General features: G+C 33.1%; 1 protein-coding gene across 4 annotated transcripts in view; it reads left to right on the forward strand.

Moving 5' to 3' along the window:
• The window catches only part of LOC149797492 (stromal interaction molecule 1-like), a 201,859-nt gene that overhangs the window by 50,034 nt on the left and 132,600 nt on the right, over positions 1 to 19,225 (forward strand). For all 4 annotated transcript variants that reach the window (XM_089962302.1, XM_089962303.1, XM_089962305.1 and 1 more), the window contains exon 3: positions 13,529 to 13,646. In XM_089962302.1, the coding sequence (XP_089818428.1) occupies positions 13,529 to 13,646 (118 nt within the window). The remainder of the gene's footprint in view (positions 1 to 13,528; positions 13,647 to 19,225) is intronic.

Below are 19,225 nucleotides of genomic sequence, written 5' to 3' on the forward strand. Positions count from 1 at the left end.
TCTAAAATTCATTAATGAGCAAGATAAGAGTAAATTAAGACTGGTTGTAAATTTTTTCAGGGGGACTATGATTTATAAAATGTTATAACAGAGATCCATATTCATTGTGTTCAAAATGATTGTGTATTTGTCAATGTATGTAACATTGAACATACATGTAAACAGTTTATACTGGTATGATTAGTGTCAGAAACTGTAATGGTAATTAAATCACTGAGCAACACTCATTTGTATAAATAGATGTTATCATGTAAACAAAATGATAAACTAGTAAGTTTCAACATCTGATGAAGAGTCCGTATACGTATGCATACATGTACCAGCAGGTGAATCATAAACATTACTTTTATATGAAAACGTTTTTATTTAGTAACTTAATGACTGGAAAATTAGTCTTTTATTTTTGTGGCTAAAAGAAATTATCAATAGTCATCTGTTTTTCGTTACTCTGAGATTACGCTAAGATATTTTTGAACGATGTGTTTTTCAGTAACATGCAAATGTTTTTATAGAATATCCGATTTTGTCACACTGATCTTGTATGTAAAATCTGATCTTGTATGTAAAATCTGATCTTCAGTATTGATTGTGAACAATATATTTATTTCACATTCAGTTTTCATAAATAGATGCAATTTCCTCTTTCCTTTCCCCTTTCATCTATTCCTCAGATTTATCACTTTTTATCTCAAGGGACCATTTTTTTTTTCTTACCAGCAAAGTTTCAGCCAGTGTCACAACAGTCGAAATTCCAAATGAATATGAGACACATTTTATAAAATAGGATATAGTAAAATATCTAACATCAGCAGGATATTATATACATAGGTCATGTTCTTACAATACTACATCAGTATGATATTATATACATAGGTCATGTTCTTACAATACTACATCAGCATGATATTATATACATAGGTCATGTTCTTACAGTACTACATCAGTATGATATTATATACATAGGTCATGTTCTTACAGTACTACATCAGTATGATATTATATACATAGGTCATGTTCTTACAGTACTACATCAGTATGATATTATATACATAGGTCATGTTCTTACAGTACTACATCAGCATGATATTATATACATAGGTCATGTTCTTACAATACTAAATCAGCATGATATTATATACATAGGTCATGTTCTTACAATACTGTATGAGTATGATATTATATACATAGGTCATGTTCTTACAATACTACATCAGCATGATATTATATACATAGGTCATGTTCTTACAATACTACATCAGCATGATATTATATACATAGGTCATGTTCTTACAGTACTACATCAGTATGATATTATATACATAGGTCATGTTCTTACAGTACTACATCAGCATGATATTATATACATAGGTCATGTTCTTACAATACTACATCAGTATGATATTATATACATAGGTCATGTTACAGTACTACATCAGTATGATATTATATACATAGGTCATGTTCTTACAATACTAAATCAGCATGATATTATATACATAGGTCATGTTCTTACAATACTACACATACATAGGTCATGTTCTTACAATACTACATCAGTATGATATTATATAAATAGGTCATGTTCTTACAATACTAAATCAGCATGATATTATATACATAGGTCATGTTCTTACAATACTACACATACATAGGTCATGTTCTTACAATACTACATCAGTATGATATTATATAAATAGGTCATGTTCTTACAATACTAAATCAGCATGATATTATATACATAGGTCATGTTCTTACAATACTACACATACATAGGTCATGTTCTTACAATACTACATCAGTATGATATATAAATAGGTCATGTTCTTACAATACTACATCAGTATGATATTATATACATAGGTCATGTTCTTACAATACTGTATGAGCATGATATTATATACATAGGTCATGTTCTTACAATACTACATCAGCATGATATTATATACATATGTCATGTTCTTACAATACTACATCAGCATGATATTATATACATAGGTCATGTTCTTACAATACTACATCAGTATGATATTATATACATAGGTCATGTTCTTACAATACTACATCAGTATGATATTATATACATAGGTCATGTTCTTAAAATACTAAATCAGCATGATATTATATACATAGGTCATGTTCTTACAGTACTACATCAGTATGATATTATATACATAGGTCATGTTCTTACAGTACTACATCAGCATGATATTATATACATAGGTCATGTTCTTACAATACTACATCAGTATGATATTATATACATAGGTCATGTTCTTACAATACTACATCAGTATGATATTATATACATAGGTCATGTTCTTACAGTACTACATCAGCATGATATTATATACATAGGTCATGTTCTTACAGTACTAAATCAGCATGATATTATATACATAGGTCATGTTCTTACAATACTACATCAGCATGATATTATATAAATAGGTCATGTTCTTACAATACTAAATCAGCATGATATTATATACATAGGTCATGTTCTTACAATACTACATCAGCATGATATTATATACATAGGTCATGTTCTTACAGTACTACATCAGCATGATATTATATACATAGGTCATGTTCTTACAGTACTACATCAGTATGATATTATATACATAGGTCATGTTCTTACAGTACTACATCAGCATGATATTATATACATAGGTCATGTTCTTACACTACTACATCAGCATGATATTATATACATAGGTCATGTTCTTACAGTACTAAATCAGCATGATATTATATACATAGGTCATGTTCTTACAATACTACATCAGTATGATATTATATACATAGGTCATGTTCTTACAGTACTACATCAGTATGATATTATATACATAGGTCATGTTCTTACAATACTGTATGAGCATGATATTATATACATAGGTCATGTTCTTACAATACTACATCAGCATGATATTATATACATATGTCATGTTCTTACAATACTACATCAGCATGATATTATATACATAGGTCATGTTCTTTCAATACTACATCAGTATGATATTATATACATAGGTCATGTTCTTACAATACTGTATGAGCATGATTTTATATACATATGTCATGTTCTTACAATACTACATCAGCATGATATTATATACATAGGTCATGTTCTTTCAATACTACATCAGTATGATATTATATACATAGGTCATGTTCTTACAATACTACATCAGCATGATATTATATACATAGGTCATGTTCTTACAATACTACATCAGCATGATATTATATAAATAGGTCATGTTCTTACAATACTAAATCAGCATGATATTATATACATAGGTCATGTTCTTACAATACTAAATCAGCATGATATTATATACATAGGTCATGTTCTTACAGTTCTAAATCAGCATGATATTATATACATAGGTCATGTTCTTACAATACTACATCAGTATGATATTATATACATAGGTCATGTTCTTACAATACTACATCAGTATGATATTATATACATATGTCATGTTCTTACAGTACTACATCAGCATGATATTATATACATAGGTCATGTTCTTACAATACTACATCAGCATGATATTATATACATAGGTCATGTTCTTACAGTACTAAATTAGCATGATATTATATACATAGGTCATGTTCTTACAATACTACATCAGCATGATATTATATAAATAGGTCATGTTCTTACAATACTAAATCAGCATGATATTATATACATAGGTCATGTTCTTACAATACTACATCAGCATGATATTATATACATAGGTCATGTTCTTACAATACTAAATCAGCGTGATATTATATACATAGGTCATGTTCTTACAATACTACATCAGCATGATATTATATACATAGGTCATGTTCTTACAATACTACACATACATAGGTCATGTTCTTACAATACTAAATCAGCATGATATTATATACATAGGTCATGTTCTTACAATACTACATCAGTATGATATATAAATAGGTCATGTTCTTACAATACTACATCAGTATGATATTATATACATAGGTCATGTTCTTACAATACTACACATACATAGGTCATGTTCTTACAATACTAAATCAGCATGATATTATATACATAGGTCATGTTCTTACAATACTACATCAGTATGATATATAAATAGGTCATGTTCTTACAATACTAAATCAGCATGATATTATATACATAGGTCATGTTCTTACAATACTAAATCAGCATGATATTATATACATAGGTCATGTTCTTACAATACTACATCAGCATGATATTATATACATAGGTCATGTTCTTACAATACTGTATGAGCATGATATTATATACATAGGTCATGTTCTTACAATACTACATCAGCATGATATTATATACATAGGTCATGTTCTTAGAGTACTACATCAGTATGATATTATATACATAGGTCATGTTCTTACAGTACTACATCAGCATGATATTATATACATAGGTCATGTTCTTACAATACTACATCAGTATGATATTATATACATAGGTCATGTTCTTACAATACTACATCAGTATGATATTATATACATAGGTCATGTTCTTACAGTACTACATCAGCATGATATTATATACATAGGTCATGTTCTTACAATACTACATCAGCATGATATTATATACATAGGTCATGTTCTTACAGTACTAAATCAGCATGATATTATATACATAGGTCATGTTCTTACAATACTACATCAGCATGATATTATATACATAGGTCATGTTCTTACAATACTACATCAGTATGATATTATATACATAGGTCATGTTCTTACAATACTACACATACATAGGTCATGTTCTTACAATACTACATCAGCATGATATTATATACATAGGTCATGTTCTTACAATACTACATCAGCATGATATTATATACATAGGTCATGTTCTTACAATACTAAATCAGCATGATATTATATACATAGGTCATGTTCTTACAATACTACACATACATAGGTCATGTTCTTACAATACTAAATCAGCATGATATTATATACATAGTTCATGTTCTTACAATACTACATCAGTATGATATATAAATAGGTCATGTTCTTACAATACTACATCAGCATGATATTATATACATAGGTCATGTTCTTACAGTACTACATAAGTCTGCATGGTGAAATGGACAAGTGTTGAGTTAGGTTAGCCAGATGAGCTCAGTCCACTTACCTGTTACTTCTTACCTTTATTCAGCACCATATTGTACTAGCATGCTGTTAAACCCATTAGGTCTCTCTCTCACTGGCACAATGAGTCGGTACCCCATGATTTTGTCTTTCATATTATACTGTCATGTTTTTTACTCTCTCAGATCTGATTAAGCTGTCTTTTATAGGTATCAGAGATCCTGAAATCGTTGTATTTGCCAGACATGCCCCGCAGATAATAAGTTTTAATTTTTACATACTCAGAGTAACTAAGCAGTAATCATAGAATATATAAAACATTATTTTAAGAAATGTCTTTGGTTTGTTTATTCATTAAAATGTTGAATAAGAACCATAGCCAAGTAAAATTGAAATGTCACAGGTCTGGTTTACAGATTGTTTTTTTGTTGTTGTTGAAAAGTCAATAAAGATCTAAGTTTGATTCAGAGATGACTAGGCCTAGTTTGCGCAGATTTTTTGTTGGTCTACCAGTAGAAGTGTCACTGGCTAAGCTTATGTGGTCACATTGTTTTCCCAACTGTTTAAACATTTAGTAGCCACTAAGCACAAGACACAAAGGTGTGAAAACTGATCTACTTGGACATAAAAAAACCCAATAATTGAATGTTGATTGTCCCAGGGTTTGTACTCTAGAGATCACATCGGTCCCTTGCACCATGGTGTTTGAAGTTGTCATTTTTTGCTATGTTGTGTCACAGTGTGTCAACACAACATACCTTTTGAACAAAATATGTAAAACCTTGTCCCAAATTAAGATAAATTAGTGACTAGTAACATCAGCTAGCTTTTATTATCATTCTACAAAACATAGTTGGGAACATATTCAAACAAAACTTAATACAACTTTGCAAGACATGCCCATCAATTAATTGTTATGTATTTTTAAGGCAGTAAGACTGCTTGCTGTCAGGTAATAATTTGTTGAAAACAGTAGATTGGAATAAAATACTGTTGTAGGATGAAATTCTAATGCATCATGTTTTTAAAGAAAAGACAATTTTTGTAGATACTAGTAATTATTTTTGCAAGAAAACCAGTGAATCATGAAAGGATAGTGTTAAGACCAAAGCAGCAGCAAATCCAAAACTCAAAATGGCATGGCTCTACCTTGTTATATTTCCTTTGAATGTTTTTATACCAAATATAGCCAATATATGGCTGCCATGTTACATTGTGGGGGTCATAATTCCAGGTCAGTATGAACTCTTTTAAATGCATTCTTTTATGCTAAATGTCCATGTAAATGATAGACCAAACTGTCACTGTTTGTAAATCATGCAAACCCAAAGGGCATGACAAGTAAGAATCTTGCTGTTGTACTGTTCTCATTATCAGTAGAAACTTAAGTGATAAGGTACATCTTGAATAATGCTGCTTGCAGGTTGATGTTCAGTCTGATTTGTTGAATTAGCAAGAGTTTCTTTACACATCAAGTAAAACCACCTATGGCTTCCAGGTATCATGTAGCATATTGATGATACTTTTCTACATCTGTGCTGATAATCAGATCATGGTATAATTGATTTCCCTGGGGTTAAGAACCTTTTATGCTTCCATTCATTTGTCCTGGAGGAGAAAGTTACAGATAATTTGTGCTGTGACAATATGGAAATTTTAAGACTGTATGAATATATGCTTTTATAGTCTGTTGGTGCAGGCTTTGAGCACATGTTTTCTGCAATGTTTGTCCTCCCCCTCCCCCCCTCCTCACTCCCCCACCCTCTTCATAATTTGTATAGAAGCGAATCCATCATTCAGAATGGGCAGCATAATTAAAACTGATAAACCTTTAAACAACTTCTTCTCAGAAACTGCTGAACAGAATTTGACCATATTAGACCGATAGCATTCTGCTTGTCTGCTATTCGTATGGCCACCATTACTAAAAAGTAGGGGACCCCGAGTGGCCGAGTGGTCTAAAGCACTCACTGTTATGGATCATTGCCATCTCATCTTGAACCTCTGTCAGTGTAGGTTTCAGTTTCAGGTTTGGCCAATGTGGGTATGTAGGAAAGCTTGCCAGTACGTAGCTTCTCATGGGTTGGTGGATTTTTCCAGGGGTTTTCCTGGGTGATTCCTCTACCATTTATACTGGCTGCCATGTATAGCCTATCTTGTGCTGAAAAATGGTGTTAAACCTACAACAGTAACAACAACAACAGCTAAAAAGTATGAAAACCTAAAACTGACTTCTCAAAATGTTCTGTCACACACAGACATCTGAAGGACTTCTGAGACCCAGCTCAGCAGAATGTAAGTAAATCTGATAGAAAACATTTTGACATTAGGGCTGCTGTTGCAAAATAATAAAAAAATTTATAATAACATTTTCTAAAATGCAGCTTTATAGAATTCATTCAGTGCCCTTGCTTAAATTCCTTTCATGTTTATAGAAGAAATTTGGCCAATCCACCATCAGATATTGCAACATTTACACAGCTTTGTCTGAACCTTTTTTTGCTGAACAAAGTTATCCTATCTTAGAGGCCTTTTATTATTTGACAAATGATGTTGAATGATATGTCATCAAATATGGATGAAGGTATAAAAAATAAGAGAAAATTTGTAGCAGTTGCTTTCATAACATGCTGTGCATTCAAGAGACTTGGAACATGTTTCTACAGAAAGCATATTACATTGTCGCTGTTAGGCAGATGTCAGCCAGGTGGGTGAAATCATCGTAATATATTGCAGTGAAACTTGGTATGGTCATCATTTGAACATGCCCATATCAAACAAGTCACTTTGCTCATGCTTTTTTTTTATGCCTGCAATAAAGTGGAATGCGTTATATTATGATGCTGTTCTTAAGGCCACCAGTTTGTATGTTACCAGTTAATTTCTGCATAATAACTCTGCATAAGTTTTCCACTATTTACAGTTATCAAATTTTGTGGATAGCTTGCACTGGAGTAAGGAAAAAACCTAGTGATTTAGGGGTAAAAGGTCAAGGTAACTGAATGAATGAACAAAAATGGTTTATGCACGATATTTTTAGTTTTTAACCTTTATCAGCGGTGGTGGATGATTTAATGGATAAGAAAGAAGCCCATTGATTTGGAAATCAAAAGGTTAAAGGTTAGGGTCATTGTGGCAAAAAGAATAATAGATTTTACAGATTTAACTTTTGTTATAAAGCAAGTCTTTTGACCAAACTTTGCTGATGACTTGTTAGTTATCAACATCTAGAGTCAACCGTTCTCTCCTAGTGCCAATATATAGAACTATTAAATATGACTGGAGCATATATATTCACTGTACTATTGCTGTAAGAGTTGTTGCCCTTTCTAACTTGCAGTTGAGTGCAGTACATGCCAGATCTTGTGAATGCAGTTAGCTGCTCATCTCTTATTGGATCACCTTGAAACTTTGTAAATGTTATGATTGTCTTTTGAATATGTACATATTGACAGATCACTTTGCTTGCTTAGTTTTGGTTTGAGTTGACAGGTTTATTCTTGCAAATGAATGCATCCATCTGACTTTGGCATTACTAAATAGTATTGAGAAATATACATCTACCTGCATGCACCATGTTTGATGAAAATTCATCCAATGTACTACATGCAGTCATCAGCATTCATGTATTTCTGTGCTCATAAGAGGATGGAGAAACTGTAAATAAAATATTTGCATGACGATTATTTATTTAGTGTTTTTTTAACCTATTTACACCTATGCACCCTTCAACAGTGAGTGAAAATCTGTAAAATCTCATTACAGGTGAACACTAAATTAAATTATATAAATGACAGTGGTAAAGGCATATCAAATGAAACTCAGTGATCTTAAAAATGAGAGAGACATGGACCTTGAATGGACTGTTTTTATTTCTGTACAGTTACTTTGAGAATTACCAAGCAGATCCCCAAAAAGAGTTAGTTTTCTCTGGAGAGTTACCCATAACACTGTGACCTTGAAGTTAATCTCAGACCCTTCTGGCACAAAGCTTATCCACACAAAACTGATGTTCACACGAGGCCTACCACAGGCAGACATAAATTTTATGACAAATTTGCTAATAATTAATGGAGATGTCCTGGGATAACTTTTTGTCCATACCTCTAGTATTAAAAATGCACCCTTGTAGAACATCTTGCAACATTTTTAGTGTAACCTTGTAGAGCATCATATGACTTTTTGTGCAGCCTAGTAGAACATCATGTGACTTTTAGTGTAACCTAGTAGAACAATATGTGACTTTTGGGGGCGCTCACCAGTTATTATGTACTTTTCGAGAGTGATGTATGTAAGGTGAAGCTGTTTGCATTTAAAACATGCACAATGGAGAGAATGGTGGCATACCTCTGTGCTACATTAATGTAATGTAGATATTTCTATGGAAATTGTACATGATCTAAGCACACTGCTAACTAAAATGAATGCTCCCTTGTGCTAAAAAAAGTCAGCCTGAATTTGTCTAAAGTACACTATCCATAGCAGCTATTAAAAATAGGGAAAATGAATTTTGCCAGACTAGACAATGCCAGCTTCTGAAAGGGCAATGAATGAATTACCAGATATATAAAATGTAAAAAACGTTATTGGCTCTTTTTTATACAGTTTACCTCTGAAGTTCAGGAAGTGAAAATGACCAAGTAGAGCCAGGACTTTTTTGAAAGGTGCACATCTGGAGTAAGGCCAAGCTGTATTCTCTATAACCCATATTACACCAATCAATCATACACCAAAATAAAGGGAATTAAAGGTGTTTTGAATTATACTTAAGATATACAAAGTCTTTTTTAAATAGCCAATATAACCAGTGAGGAAAGCCGGGGAAATTCTTTTTCTTTAAAATCCTACCCCTATGCAAAATTCGAAACTGTAGAGTGCCACCTTAATGTAACCTTGTAGAATATCATGTGACTGTTAATGTAACCTAGTAGAACATCATGTAACTTTTAATGTAACCTTGTAGAACATCATGTGACTTTTAATGTAACCTAGTAGAACATCATCTGACTTTTAATGTAACCTTGTAGAACATCATGTGACTTTTAATGTAATCTAGTATAACATCATGTGACTCTTATTTTTATAATTATGTATTTTCTCATTGATGAATGTTGGCAATATGAATTATAAATGTGCATTATTACCTTTATATCAGTTTATGACTGTATTTTTCCAGGGGTTGGTACCCTGTTACTTTTTCAGACTGCTTGTACTCACAAGGTTCCATTGATAAGGAATGTATGGGAATTCCTGAGTAATTTTGTATTGAATTTAATATTAACAGCATGTTTTCATTTTTCATGACAAAATAATTCAAACAGTTGGCTTTTTTTTTGCAAGAAAAATAAAAGCTAAATTTGTCACAAATGAAATTTGAATATTACAGATATATTTGGGATCCTTTAATCACATGTGAGATACATTTCATGTACATGAGCATGGTGGCTAGATCAAATGTTGTGAAAGATACTTAGGGCCAAATCCAACTTTTGGACAAGTTTAGGAATTTAAACAAAATAATTTGTCTTTTGTTCGTTATTTACTAGCAATTATGCCAGTATGTTAAGTACATGTATTCCAATTTAAAAATGAATTATCCTAAGAGTTTCAAGAGAGTAGTTGTCTTCTGTTTGAATTTTATGTAATTTCTCAATTTCACTTAATATTTTCTGTTTTGTAATTGTTTTATATTTATTGACTCATTCGGATAAATATCATGTCTGGGTGTTGGCATCCATCTCAGAGTTTGTCTGTTGGCATCCATCTCAGAGTTTGTCTGCCATTTACATCATTTGTTTAGCATGTAAATTGTAGGCTTCAGTGTCAACACTTCCATTTCTTATCAACAAGCTCTCTTATGTCAGCCCATTGTCTTTGACAGAGTGTCAGCTATAGTGTCAACTTAGTTATAGCAAATTCATAAAGGTACTGACTATTTAATGAGGGGGGTTATACAGTTTCTTTTGAGCTGAGATATTTCTTTACATCAAGATAATTATTTTTATTGTTCAGTTAAATTGATTCAGTATGGTGTTTGTTTGCTACAAATCAAAGCAAGATATTTTTTTTTCATCGATAGTGACTGCTCTGGTGGTCTAGTGGTTAGAGCATCTGCCTTGGATGCGGGAGGTTGTGGGTTCGATCCCCGGCCGAGTCATACCAAAGACTTACAAAAATGGTACTAACAGCTGCCTCACTTGGTGCTCAGCATTATGAGGTTGGTGTTAGGACTGGTCGGCCTGGTGTCAGGATAATGTGTCTGGGTGGGACATCATGCTAGTCATGTCTGTGTCATTATGCCCCAGTGCTAGACATCACTGTAAACTGTCACACTGCAGACATTATAGCGATATGACTGAAAAATTGTTAAAGCGACGTTAAAAATCCAAATCACACACACACATCCATTGATAGTGTATTGACAGATGGAAGGTTAAAAAAGTGTAAGGCCCTTGTCCTGGAACATAAAATTGTTGGTCCCTAATATAATTGTGGTATACTATGATATGTATTACAGTATCTTGAAAAATACCATGGTACAGAATAGTTTGTTGTAACCAGCTCTGATATATGTATATAATATTATCATCGTATTGCACCTTTTTACAAATATCCAGAAAGTTGACAGATATTACTGAGAAACGGTCAAGATTCACATTCATTTCTGACATCATCCTTTAAAACCACATTAACATCATGAAAATGTTGTTTTTGCAGGTTCTGATGGAAAGTTATATTAACAAGGGTTTTTCACTGAAGTACTTCTTATGATGGTCCTAAATTAAAATGTTGTTAATCTGATGACCAGTATGGCTGCCACAACAGCCATCTTGAAAATATTGTTATTGCTACTCTTCCTGAACAGAAAGTATAGTGACATCAGGTTTTCTGGTTGCTCCTAAATGAAAATGGTGCCACTTGCACATATAATATGACTGGCACAATGTCCATCTTGAAAATGTTGTTATTGCTGCATTGGCTGAATGGATGGTCAACAACATGGGTGTTGCACTAAAATACTTTTTATGATTTCTAGTTTTTCCAGAATGAAAATGGTATCACTCAGACATCAAATATGTCCACCACAGTGTTGATTTTAAAAATCGTGCTTCAAGTATTGATACTTTATGAATGGTCATATCAGGATGTGGTTTTCACTGAAAGACTTCACATGACATCTAATTGGTTGTAGATGAAAATGTTGTTCTGGCCTTCAGTATGACAACAACAATAGCCATCTTTAAAATCATGTGAAACCTGCTCCTAAATGGCTAGTCATATCATAATGACTCGGTCCTAATGGAAATGGTATGAATCGGGAACATTGTGTGTCCATCTTGAAAATCTTGCTTTTTGCTGCTTCTCTTAAATGGAAAGTCATTTTTATATGGAGTTTTCATCAGAAGAGTTTTTTGTTGTCTAGTTGGTACTAACTGAAAGTGAAGCAAACTGACCCTTAATATGGCCAGCATGGTGGTCATCTTGAAAATATTGTTTTCTCTACTCCAAATAAATAGATGGCCATATCAGCTTGGGTTTTTGACAAGCATATTTTTTATGTTACCTAAGTTGGTTTTGACTTAATACAGTGCCAATCATACATCCAATATGGCTGCCATGATGACTACCTTGAAAATCTTATTTCCACTGCTCCCTCAGAATGGATGGTCATTAGACATGAGGTTTTCACCTAAATACTTCTAATTATGTCAACTTGGTTTTGAATGAAAATGGTGCCAGTCTGACATCCAGCATGGCCACAACATCAAAATCTTGTAATCACAAATATTATGTCAACACTGAACAGTTAAATGAAGAAAAGACCTTATCTTCAATGTCTGGAAATTATTTTTGGCCTGTGGAGCATCAGTCCTTTCAAGGGACTCTTGTTTGCTGTTGTTTGCATGTTTGTAGGGCTGCCCTGAATCAGTGAATCATACAAAAGTCATCTGAAATTAGAGCTATGAAATTGTATAAACTACATTACAATCATAAATAGATGACCTGATTTTTTTCACATTACAGCCATTTTTTAAATATATTTTTGCAGACTATTTAACTTTTGTGATGCTTACAATTTTGGACAGAAACTTTGTTAGAATAGCAAAGCAAAATGTCCTTCAGATAGATAAATTATTTTATTGGCTCTTATTTATATTTTGATGCCTTGTTCTGATTTTCCGGCCATTATTGCATCTTTTTCAAGTTTTTTTCTCTCCAGGTTTTGTGAAGTATTAGGACTTAGAATTATTAGATAAAAGCCACAATATAAGATTTTTATTCCATCCTAATGAGTCTTAAAATGTTTTTCACATTTGTGCATTCAGGAATTGGATGTTTTAGATCTACATGTTCTAAAAGTTCCCTCCATTTTGTGGTCTCAGTGCTTTACTTTCTTTTTCAGTTCATCGAAAATGAGCTTAAAAACACAAAAGATGGTTATGAGAAAATGTCAATTTTCCATGGTAATGACAAATTGATCAGTGTCGGAGATCTGTGGCAAGCATGGAAAAGGTCACCTGGTAAGTGTGTATGTATATATATATCTCACCTAATGCAGAATTTGTGGTTACATTAACTTTACAGAAACAGTAATATTATTCTTTGGCTTTTATAATTTCCTATTAAATGAATACACATGTAAGATTCTATTTATTTTAAAATGAAAACGAATTTAACAAACCCCAAAAAAGTTTAGTTTCATGGCATCTTTGAAATATATTCAGATACATTCATCAATGCTTTGGATGAAGAAATTGCATCAGTGGTGGGTTCAGAGTTATAGTTGGCTATGTTTGTATGAAAAAATATGAATGAGTTTTTTCTGGAGCAATACCGCCTGATGTGCAAAGTTGGTACTACATGACATGTGTTTGATATATTTTTCCATTCAACTGTAGCAGTGTATTAATTATATAATAAACTGATTTGGTTATTTATGAGTGATTGTAAAATGGACTGTTCCATATCCATATACAACACATGGAGAACAAACCATATTTATCTTTTGCTGTTGCCTGTTTGAGTACCACGAGTCACCAGCAGAAGCACTGTTTATGAGATGACATCATAACATCATCACACACTGGAGGCTTAGTTACAATTGCAGCTTTGAAAACAACTACTTATTGACTGAAATAAGTGGCTGTTTTCAATTAATTATTTATTATATAATGAAAAGGAAACTCTTCTACAAGCAGACTGGTTTAATTTGTTAATTACATAGATAACTGTATGAAATTAATACAAGCAATTGTTCACATGTGCATCGTCATGATGTGTCTTGCATATGTTTTGCAGTATGATGTGGTGCATTATGGAGAAATACTGCACACTTCTGACAACATTGAACTAATTAAGACAAATATTTGTAGATAATAAACTGATATATTGCACACATCAAAGGTCAAAGTGCAAAATGGGATAATCATCTCATATTGGTATCAAAATATGAAATGGGATTATTATATCTATAGAAAAATATGAATAGGACATCATATCGGTAATATCAGGTGATCCCAATGCTTTTGTTTCACTGTTGACCAGTAGCTGAGTTACCTTGAAATGACGTACTATATGTATGTCCCTATGAAAAATAATGTACAGATTTCTCAGATATTTCATTTTGGGATATGTGTAGGTATAAGAATTTAGGACATTGTGATATCACTTTTATGGTGGAGATTATGACAGCAGCGGTGGAGGCTACATCAGTGATGATATTTATGCTTCAGTCTAGCATTGATGTTTAGAAAGTCACGTGTCTGATACTTAAGTTGCTGTGCAGTATTTAAAAATACACTAGAGTATAATGTTATTATGTGTGTAAAGTTTGCACTGTGATACACTAGAGTATAATGTTACTATGTATGTAAAGTTTGTGCTGTGATACACTAGAGTATAATGTTACTATGTATGTAAAGTTTGCACTGTGATACACTAGAGTATAATGTTACTATGTATGTAAAGTTTGTGCTGTGATACACTAGAGTATAATGTTATTATGTATGTAAAGTTTGCACTGTGATACACTAGAGTATAATGTTACTATGTATGTAAAGTTTGCGCTGTGATACACTAGAGTATAATGTTACTATGTATGTAAAGTTTGCGCTGTGATACACTAGAGTATAATGTTACTATGTATGTAAAGTTTGCGCTGTGATACACTAGAGTATAATGTTACTATGTATGTAAAGTTTGCGCTGTGATACACTGGAGTATAATGTTATTATGTGTGTAAAGTTTGCACTATCATACACTAGAGTAAAGTTTGCACTGTGATACACTTTGAGTTTCTACCTTGCCAGTGTAAGAAGAATCAAAACATTGTTTACTTGTATGACACTACATTTCACATAACATTTGTTTTCCAGTAAAAAAAGGAAATCTTGCTCTACCTTGAACCAGACCAAAGACAAATACAGCCTATAATTGATTCATAATTCTAAATAAATAGATTTTTGGTGTATTATTTTTCATGGTTTTGATATGACGTTGTCTTCAGTACATAAATTAATTCTTGAATAACATTCGTGATAGGTGCATTGTCATTGTTTCTTTATGATTATAAAATTTAACGCTTTCTGAAAATATTAAAAGTACCCCATAAAAAATAGTGACTGCATAATACAGTGAACCTGTCCTGAAAAACCACTACTGTAAATGATTTGCAATGAATCTTTTCCATTTGCCTTACAGGACCAGTATCCTTATATTTTATTCATAAGAATTTATGAAAATTAAGATAGATTTATGAATGCAGCATTAAGATAGATTTTATAAAAGCATGCATGCGACCATGTCCACAGCCAAATGTCAGTCTGCATAATGAAATGATTCCATATTCATTGACATTATTTTTTTACCTTTTCATCTGAACAGAATCTCATTGACATTTATGCATACTGTATGTACTTGCTTAAAATTTGAATCAAGCTGCAAACAACAAAGATCACGATCTGCCAGCACATTATGTGATGACAGATCTGGGTGTTTGCAGTTGGACTCGCTTATATTAGAGTGTATATATTGTTTCTTGTTCAGAAACACGCATTGCATCTTTTACTTTTCCGGGGCATGATCTCTATTTGTTTTAGATATCTTGCCAAAAGTGAAGAACACTGGTTGCTATTCACTTTAGAACATGGATTTTTAATACAAAGTGGACATTACAATGTAAATATATGTTGCTTGTGAGAAACTGTACCCATGCCAGATACTGTTGCTGGGTGTAACACGCTTTTTAGCTAAGTTCAGGGAAGCTTTTGATATAGCCCTATGTTGTAACATAGCAGAGCAGGTGTAACCCTTTTAAGCCAATGTCTCAGATGTTGTTGTCTCAGGTCTTTGAGTTTTGTATGTGCATGCAAGGTTCTTAATTCTCAGCAGTTATTACGTGATTTGGAAAGAGAGACAGGTATGCAAATATGGTGAAGATGTGTTCAATTGCAACATGCATAATGGGGAGAATATTGGCATACCAGTCTGCAATACTTTCATATACTGTGACTGAAATTTCTTTTTATATGGCATTAGGGAAGCAGTTTAATTCCTAACATCAATCAACTGATCAAAATGACTGCTCCCAAGTGCTTGAGAAATGAACTTGTCCAATTTTGCCAGTTATTAAAACGGGGAAAAATAATTTTGCCAGCAGACCTGCCACTTATCCCAGTTTACTTGGGATCATCATGAATTTGTTTAAAAATAATTTTTTTAAAACCCAGCATTCTGTTTTATTTTAAGGCCAAAACATTTTGTTATTAATAACTTTTGATTGTATGAGATTTAGGTAGGTTTCTGAGACATTTGTTGCATGTGTAGTCATGAAATTGCTATAAATCCATATCAGAAGTTTTTTAAAGTCTTGAGTGCTACTTAGCATGCCAAGAGTTGTTCATTGACTCTTTGCATGTTGCATTCATGACACTTTATATGTGTATGCATCTTGAGGAATAGTACTCTTCAGTATCAAAAGTAGGTTACACTGATATAATTTTCAAATTACATGTACTATAGATCTCTGTCCATGAAGTAACATGACTTGGACCAGGCTTGATTTTCTCATAATAATTCTGAATTTTTTATGCCTCTTCACTTTTTTAATTAAAATAATACATGTATAGGAAAAGATGAGGAGGTTGCATAACAAACTATTGGATCCATTCTTATAATTAAGCCAGTGGAGTATATTCCTGGAATCAACTTAGAACATTCATCCAGTTACAAAATGGCACTTCTGCCAATATGTTGTGTCAAAAGAAAATTAGAATATATGGTTGAAGGAATTTTCTATATTTCTTGTTCACAGTTGCGATAAAACAGTGTGAAATTGGCCATGTACAGTTGACAATGTAAAGACAACAGTCATATGAGAAAAGGAGGCCAGATACTTTTGTAACAGAATCACGTGTGAGTGGCAAGAGTGGATCTTGTGTATTATTCTCAGTCTGCGTGCAATAGTCCATGTGTTCATCCGTCACACTTTCATCCCATTCTGTAACTTTAAAGCAGTTTGTGATTTATTGTGTGTGGGTGTGTGTATGTGTGTGTGAGATTTGGATTTTTAACATAGCTTTAACAATTTTTCAGTCATATCACTATGATGTCTGCAGAGTGGTAATTTATAGAGATGTCTAGCACTGGGGCATAATGCCACAGACATGTAGCATGATGTCCCACCCAGTCACATTATCCTGACACCAGGTTGACCAGTCTTAACACTTACATCTTAATGCTGAGCGGCAAGCAAGACAGCTGTTAGCACCATTTTTGTTTGTTTTTGGCATGACTCAGTCAGGATTCGAACCCGCACACTCTAACCACTGAGACAACCAGTGCAGTCTTGTGATTTAGTACTGAAACTTAGTATATTTAGCTCTGTTTAGCACATGTTTAGTATCATTGGCATGAAACTGCACAGATATTCATCCCGTGGTTTTTTAGCACGTGTAGTATCAAATTCCTAAGTGATTGACATGAAACTACAGAGATATTCATCCTGTGGTTTTTTAGCACATGTTTAGTTGTTGTTGTTGTTCTAGGGTTTAACGCCATTTTTCAGCACAAGATAGGCTATACATGGCGGCCAGTATAAATGGTGGAGGAAGAACCTTGGAAAACCCAGGGAAGAACCACCGACCCATGAGAAGCTACTGGCAGGCTTTCCCACGTACCCACGCTAGCCGAGCCTTGGACTCGAACCCACGCAGACAGAGGTTAGATGGCAGTGATCTGGAACAGTGAGCGCTTTAGACCACTTGGCCACTCAGGGCCCCCACATGTTTAGTATCAAATTCCTAAGTGATTGACATGAAACGAAATAGATATTCGTCCTGTGGTTGTTTAGCACATGTTTAGTATCACATTCCTAAGTGATTGACATGAAACGAAATAGATATTCATCCAGTGGTTGTTTAGCACATGTTTTGTATCACATTCCTAAGTGATTGACATGAAACTACACAGATATTCATCCTATGGTATAGTTCTTTCTAAATGAAACTATGGCCACCACAGCAGCAATTTTTAAAATCTTATCATTTCTCCTCCTAAATGGGATGTAATATCTTCATGGGATTTTCTCTAAAAGATTTCATATGATGTCTAGTTAGTCCTAACTGAAAATGATGTGATTCTGAAGTCCACCATAACATCCATCTTGAAAATCTTGTTATTGCTTCTTATCTTGAATGAAAAGTTATATTGAGATGGGGTTTTTACCTGCAGACTTTTAATGATGTCTGGCTGGTCCTAAAGAAAAATGATGTCTATCAAGCTTTTAATATGGCCACCACATTTTGTTCTAACTATTCTTCCACTGGATGGTTGTATGAGAATGGGATTTTCACATAAAGATGATTTCTAGTTGGTCATAAATGTAAAGGGTGCTGATCTGACCTCCACTGTGTCAGTCATCTTGAAAATCTTCTTGCTACTCCTCCTGAACTAAAAGTCATATTGCCATCACAGTGGTCATATTAACAGTCATCCACTATGGCCATCACAGTGGTCATATTAACAGTCATCCACTATTGCCATCACAGTGGTCATATTAACAGTCATCCACTATAGCCATCACAGTGGTCATATTAACAGT

Source organism: Sinohyriopsis cumingii, chromosome 6 (genome assembly GCF_028554795.1).
Source record: "Sinohyriopsis cumingii isolate HCF-2022 chromosome 6, ASM2855479v2, whole genome shotgun sequence".
In the NCBI taxonomy this organism is placed as follows: Eukaryota; Metazoa; Mollusca; class Bivalvia; order Unionida; family Unionidae; genus Sinohyriopsis; species Sinohyriopsis cumingii.